We start from the raw sequence: 7919 nt of genomic DNA on the forward strand, positions 1-7919 counted from the left end.
TGTGATGAAAATGCACACTTTTTGTAATATCTAAGTAACATATAATAACAGGGAGACTACTTAACGCATAATAACACAGGGAGACTACTTAATGCATAATAACACAGGGAGACTACCAGTACTTTTACTAGAAGTGTTTTCGCTATATCCATCATCCAGATTGAACAGTCTTTTGATAATAGCAAAATTGAACTTGAGCTTCAAGTTTAGGTAGGCATAATTACAAACACTACACTACATGTATGTGTTATTATTTGCGTCAGTATGTACGTGTGCATACTAGTGGTATTTTCACTGCAGTGAAATACTGCAAATATTATTGCATAACTCCATGCAAATGATATGCAAATGAGAATGCTATCTTTCTCTACACACAAAATTGCGTCATCGCGTTGTATAATTTTTATGGAAATTTGCCATTTCAGAGAAAATAAACATAATGTAATAATAACAGAACCTAATGTCATGTGAATAACTATAAATATGTGTTAAGTTTTTGCCATTTTTCTTCTATGAAATGTTGTATTTTGAATTTTTATATCAAAGTTCGGAGCATAACTGTAAACTAATTGTGTGGTTTTTCGTTTGGATATTTGCGGGGAAAAATGGCAAAAATACAATGTACTGATATGTATAGAAAAAAAAGTCGTGTGTATGTGTGTGGCCTTTTGGACAGAAGATTTCAACAGGTGCATGCACATTCCATTGTCTTTCACTTTTGTGTTCTAATGTGTAACTAAACACAACTTTGTACGCGTCATTTCGTGTATGCCTGCACAGTAATGCTCCTGTACACGTAGGCGTTCAAACGTGTGTCTAAACCTCTCGTGTCTCTAAACCACCAATATGGTCTCTAAACATGAGTGGAGGTATAAATCGTACCAATTTGATATAGACTTTTAGCTTCAAATCTCTTCCCACATCACGCATTGACATCAGCATAGAATAGTTTGATCAAGGTGTTATGCAAGAATTTTTACGTGACTATTAAAACACCTTATTTATAAAGTCAACCTGTGTCACAAAAGTCTATTTTATACTCATAGACCCATGCTGATAGTGTTGAGTGACTAATAGTTATATACTGCCCTAGGTGCACCATTGTAAATAACCTTGAATTTGAGGCTTGTAATAGTAAATGTCAGCATGAAGCCATTTCTGTCAAAACAACAACTGTAGTGTTAGTAATAAAATATATGGTTATTGAATGTAGTCCAGGGATTTGCCTGTTGTGTTCGCTGTCTTTAAGGCTATTCATTATCAGGTCAGACAGCCAGGTTTCAGAGCTGTACAGAGAGCTCCAACTTCTTTTTTGTCTAATTTTCGTAAAGCACTGATTTAAACTTTAAAGATCTCTCCAAATACCTATAAATTTGCTGTTCATGATCAATCAATCAATCAATCAAACAATTTATATAGCGCCTGAATCCATTACTCAGAATGTTCAAAGGCACTTTACAGGACACTAAAAAGAGTTCTTATCAAAATGCTCTCATAAAAAGACGAGCCTTAATATATATGGTTAATATTATAACCATATATATTACATTTGAGCCTATGACTTTGAGAGCCAGTGTTGGGATCTAGTGCTTGTACTGTTTTTTGCTGTTCTCACTATGCTTGTGAATGTATGGCTGTAGAGAATGCCACAATTACTAGAGAAAATACCCCGAGTATACCACACTTGCATAAATTTGGATAAATTATGTAAATATACCTTGGGGTTCTGTCATATCACTGTAATACCTATAGGGTTCACCTCAGAAATATGGTTCAGAGTATTGAAATATATGAAAAGATTACTGGATTTCCCCAATTGTGTTACAGGGGTTCTCAAACATTAGTAAAAACACTGAATATCGTTTTATGAATATTATAATTCAAGATTTGTTGTCAAAGTCTTTGATCACTGGTTTTGTTTTTCTCTGTTGACAGCTAAAGGAGAGGTATCATCAGGGCTTGTATCACCAGCAGAATCGGCCTCATCTGACCAAGCTACTAACCAAATAGAGACTCAAGAACACATACCAGGCAGCCCTAACAGGATATCCATCGTTAAAGTGGATGGGAAATATGTTACTGACGTTAATGTACAAGGAAAATATATGATTAAATCAAGAATGAGACCAGTTAAACAAACTGAAAGTGTGCAAGAAGCAACCACAGCCACTCTGAAGAGTGCTCAGGAAATTGAACTTGATAGACAATCATATAGGACTAAAAAAAAAGACACCAAGTTTGGTGATCATTCCGAGATTAAAAACACCAGAGAAGTCGAAAATGACACTGCCAAGGAAGAGGCAGGTAGACCTGTCTCTAAAATAAGACATAGCAATAATGTTATGCTGAAAGACAAAGATAGTAACGTCACGACTAAAACAGACGTGAAGAAAGAAACTACTGGGGGAAAGTGTGATGAAAATGTTGAACTTGAAAGTTTACAAAAAACAACCAATACTGGTGGCAACGCCAAGATAGGAAATGTAGACAAAAAGGAGGAAAACAGGGTATATGCAGACCCCCAGGTTGATTATTATGCTCTCAACGCTCAATGTACTGATACCTTTGGAAATGAACAAGGTATTGAAGACAGCTTTGAACTTGTTGAAAACAAGCGTAGTAAGAAACGTCAGAACAAGATGCAGTTGGAGCAAGTAGCCGAGTCGAAATTTGACCGACAAAAAGCAAAGGGAGTTAATTTACGATACAGGGCTAAGGGACCCTTAGGAGAATCAAAAAATAAACAAGCTTTAATGAAAGAAGGTGTGATGTCAGCATTGTATCAAAGTTCTCAGGTCGAAGGGCCGATCTCACCTGATATGGACGCTACTATGTCTCAGACCTATGCAAGGAGATCAAGACCGAACTCTGCAAAAGCCTCAGACCACAGACATAGTGAAAGTACGAGATCTTGTGAGCCACCAAGTGCAAACATCCACATATCAAGAAGTGCACCTCATTTACCTTTGAAACACTTGGAAGACAAGATAGGACAACTGAATGGATTAGTGGTACCCACTTCTCTAAAACAAAACTTAAACTTTCCTGACGAGAAATATGAAAGCAATGAAGTACTTCATTTTGATTGTGAAAGTAAAGAAAAACAAACCTTAACTAGAAGTGATAGCCTGCCAGAGATTCCTGTCTCCAAAGGGGACTTCCCAGTTTCCGCAAGTCAGTCGGCTAAGTTCTCTGTGGATGATACCTATGCAAGTCGTTTAAAGAAGAACCTAATGACTGGGCCTGGCACTCAGCTGCCATCTATAGAGAATACTACAGTGGCGGCTACTTGTGTGAAAGATTTGGAGAGGAGAACTCTGTATGACACTTCAATGGACAGTGTGCAGACCTCTAGTAGTGCAACAGCCACTCAAGTAGATCAAACTGCTAACCAGGAACCTTTACCTTCGCCAGTGAGTAACAAGTCTTCAGAGGACATTGACACTATCCAGTTTTTATCTGCCTTTGAAACAGAGGAGCTAGGCTGTGATAAAGCCAATGACAATGGACAAAGCAGTGCTGATTTCCCCTACCAGAAACTGCTTGATAAATCGTGTGCTGTCAATTCAGGAAAAGTGAAAAATAAAGGAATTTTGTTCCCACTGAGCGATCCCGATGCCTTCGCAGAAGACGAAGATTTAGGAATAAGTTTTGGCACAGTTGTTTTCAAGAGTGGACATCTAGTGCTGGAGCCAACAGACTTCTTAGAGAGTCTGAAACGAAAGGACGGTACAGAATTACTGAGAGAGAAACATGAATGTGCCAATAGTGAAGATTGTAAAATGTTCAACCACAAAGAGATCGCTCGCTTCTTAAACAGAGGTAAGAGGATGCTTATTACTTCTTGTGAACTCAGTATGATGGTTTTAACTCCTTGACATGCTGCTCAAGGTAGCTCCTTTTCTTTAGATGTATACAATGCTGTGCTTGAAAGCAGAGCTTGCATCTTTTCAAGTGTGCAGTATAGTTCAAGAGGTACTATGAAAAAAGATAGTTTTGATGTCATGTCTAGTTTCATTATAATATTTATGGACCAGCTATATTTGAATCATACCCTTTGTTCACATCCAATCAACATTGCACACACAGCTGTACATGGCTGTGGGAAAAAGCTCTGTAACAGTATTTCTCACATAGCTTGTTTTGTACATGGTTGTGGGGATATACCTATGTTACAGTAGTACTTACATAGCTGGTACATAGGTGTAGGAAATACCCCTGTTACAGTATTTCTCACATAGCTGGTACATAGGTGTGGGAAATACCTGTTACAGTACTGCTTACATAGCTGGTACATAGATATGGGAAAAAGCTGTTACAGTATTTCTCACATAGCTGGTACATGGGTGTGGGAAATACCTGTTACAGTATTTCTCACATAGCTGGTACATGAGTGTGGGAAATACCTGTTACAGTATTTCTCACATAGCTGGTACATGAGTGTGGGAAATACCTGTTACAGTATTTCTCACAGAGCTGGTACATGGGTGTGAGAAATACCTGTTACAATATTTCTCACATAGCTGGTACATGGGTGTGGGAAATACCTGTTACAGTATTTCTCACAGAGCTGGTACATAGGTGTGGGAAATACCTGTTACAGTATTTCTCACATAGCTGGTACATGGGTGTGGGAAATACCTGTTACAGTATTTCTCACATAGCTGGTACATGGGTGTGGGAAATACCTGTTACAGTATTTCTCACATAGCTGGTACATGGGTGTGGGAAATACCTGTTACAGTATTTCTCACATAGCTGGTACATGGGTGTGGGAAATACCTGTTACAGTATTTCTCACAGAGCTGGTACATAGGTGTGGGAAATACCTGTTACAGTATTTCTCACATAGCTGGTACATGGGTGTGGGAAATACCTGTTACAGTATTTCTCACATAGCTGGTACATGGGTGTGGGAAATACCTGTTACAGTATTTCTCACAGAGCTGGTACATGGGTGTGAGAAATACCTGTTACAGTATTTCTCACATAGCTGGTACATAGATATGGGAAAAAGCTCTTGTTATGAAAACCTAACTTGCATTGCTGTGTCTCGCTACCATGCTACATGGATGTTGGCATACCAGACTGACATCTGTCAAATGTAGGTATGGCACAGCCATATGCATTGTGCTGGCCAGATAGAGTTGTTGCGTGTATATTTTACACACAAAATGTAGCTCGTAAAGCCACTGTGGCTCTATAGGGCTGGTACAGTTATCTACACAACTCTATCCTAGGTACATAATATGTTATTGTTAGAGACGTGTAGGAGTTTGCTTACATGTACACTATGCCTTTAGAAACTGGCCCAGGAGCTAGCAGTGACATGTAAGTTTACTGAAAATGACACCAAAATTGATATGTGTTCGAACACGTTTATATTTTATAGTATACTTTGTAAAAAAAATTTGTCATAGAGCAGACTGAGCTACTTAGTTTAGAATACATACACAATGTATATTCATACAAATCCATTTTACCATGTGCAAATATGGGTTCATGTATGTCATTATAAAGGCTCTAATCTGCCCTTTAATTAACATACATAACATCAAAATAGAAAAAAATGTATTCATTGACAATTTTAATCATTCTGGCCTGGAGATTGCAATCAAAATAAGGATAAAGGAATGATATTATAAAATATCAATTAAAAAAATAATTGGATTGAAATGTCAGAAGTATAAATTATAAATAAAATAATTATGTTCATATCCTTTTCCCGTGATGGTTGAGTCAATAAGGTGAAGGAAAAAAAATAATTTTGTGTTTATGATAACATGGCCTCAGAAGACTTGGTTGGTTTGAATTTGTTTATTTTATTTTTATCTTTTTAAGTGTTTTTTTTTATTTTTTGGAAAATATTGCTTGTCTTTATTTTTGAAAAATATTGTTTCAACTCAAAACAGGAAAAGTTTTGGTCAGAAAACCTTTTCAATGATAGTTTGATGAAATATGTACAGACATCACTGGGGAAAGAAAACAGACATGTGTGAAGGTCAAGAAGACAAAGAATTTCTTATCTTTTTGTATTAAATGTTTAAAAAATATTTAGAGTCGGCGGCATATCGGAAACACTTAATTAATATATTATTTCTGCTGACGCATATCACACAATGACCCACAGCAAAGGTACCCTATAAAGGCACAAGATGAATTTGATGTTTCTCCGAAATCACAAGTAATTGTAGGTGATGTAAAATCATAAAATGATTCTCTACAGAATCCAGAGTTTATTAGTCTAGAATTCTAAACTGGTACAGTATTACGTTTTAAAAACTTCATTACTTATACCAGTCTAATCATGACGGTTACAAAAGGTGTTAAATTGTGGTGCTCCCCTGTGGTGAAAGGGCACATGTCAGAAGTAATCCATCATAAACTGACAGTTTTTTTATCTTTCTAATGTTTCTAGGACCACTGCTATGCAAATGTCCAACCAGGACTCCATCTTAGTCTGTTTATGCCAAAATTATGTGGGGACGTGACAACGTCAACCTGTTCATATGAACACGGTTGGAGGGAGCACAGATTTCCGTGTTCGAACAACTGTCTTCACTAGACTGGTATTAGTAATGAAGTTTTTAAAATGTAATACTGTACCAGTTTAGAATTCTGGACTAATAGTTTATGAAAATGTCTGTTTCCTGGAGTGGTGTTCCCCTTTTAACATAAAGTTTTTGCAAACCTTGTATTTCCACAGCCTGGAAAGCTTTCACCAAAGAGGAAAACAGTGACCCTGGAAAAGTTGTGTACTACAGTACTGATGGATGAAGACGAAAACTTTGCATGTAAGAACTACTAGTTCTTTGAACAATTTACATCCTCAAGTTGTTTAAGCTGAGGAAGAAAAAAAAGCAAGTGCAATGTTAGGGCTGTACCTTGCAAAAGAAATTGCGAACTATACATATATATATATACAGCTCAGCAAACTTGGTGCATACTAAACACAAACATATGTGTGTATTTGTTACAATGAAATCAACCGAACACATATAAACTTGCCTTTTGAATCAAAATGCAACTTGAAAAATGGAAAAAAAGAGAAAAAATAAAAGAGGAAAAAAAAAACGGGGAGGGGGGGGGGGCATCGTAGAATAGGCTAAATTAGTTTTATAGTCACTGATGTGGACAAGTTGTTTAAAAAAAAAGGAAAAAAATTGTACAGGAAAGAATTTCAGAAACAAACTCCGTCCACCTTGACATTTTTGAAAAGTAATCCAAAAAAGAAAAAAGAGCAAGGATAAAAAAAAAATTGGAAAGATAAAAAGTTGAAAATGCTGTTTTATGTACAGCAGCAGTTGACTTATCCCACCACCACCACTATCTAAACTATCCTATCGATAGTTGTGCCATTAATGTGTGAAATTAGGTGGTGATTTATCAGACACTTTCTGTAACCATGGTAACAGTAGTGAACTGTATTATGTATTCCAGACACTAGAGGGCGCTATGTTGCTGCCATTTGGGGGGGGGGTATAAACCTTGTGCGGATACAATTCAACCCCCCAAAAATATCCACCTTGTGCGTATAAAAGTCTCATAGAACTACATATGTATTGGGACTATGTGATCTTATTCATTCTTGCTTTTAGCCACAGGAAAAGTTCTCAAAAAGAACGATACAACCCCAAAGAATGTATGGGGTACCCCCGAACAATGCTACCAGAGAAGGCAGAAGCTGCATTTCAAACATGGCCAGTGATATAATTATCCGTAAGGGGCCAGTTGATTTTATACCCTGCCATACAAAAAACAAATAGAAGCTTATGATACACTTTTAAACAAAAGAGCAAGTATTTGGGTTCTTATGACAACTTGATTCAAGTCAAGATAGGGTGTGTTTTTTTATCAGTTTTGCAGAATCTCAACATATCTTAACACTTTGAAATTCATAATGATGACATGCGAAAGTA

At 36.8% G+C, this 7919-nt stretch overlaps 1 protein-coding gene across 1 annotated transcript in view; it reads left to right on the plus strand.

The window, feature by feature from the left end:
* The window catches only part of LOC144449729 (uncharacterized), a 33202-nt gene extending 26144 nt beyond the window's left edge, over positions 1–7058 (plus strand). The window contains exons 3-4 of the mRNA XM_078140307.1: positions 1936–3822; positions 6707–7058. Coding sequence (XP_077996433.1) covers positions 1936–3822; positions 6707–6777 — 1958 coding nt within the window. The 3' untranslated portion in view covers positions 6778–7058. The remainder of the gene's footprint in view (positions 1–1935; positions 3823–6706) is intronic.
* Positions 7059–7919: the final 861 nt, after the last annotated feature.

The sequence above is a fragment of the Glandiceps talaboti genome, chromosome 18 (assembly GCF_964340395.1).
Source record: "Glandiceps talaboti chromosome 18, keGlaTala1.1, whole genome shotgun sequence".
Classification (NCBI taxonomy): domain Eukaryota; kingdom Metazoa; phylum Hemichordata; class Enteropneusta; family Spengelidae; genus Glandiceps; species Glandiceps talaboti.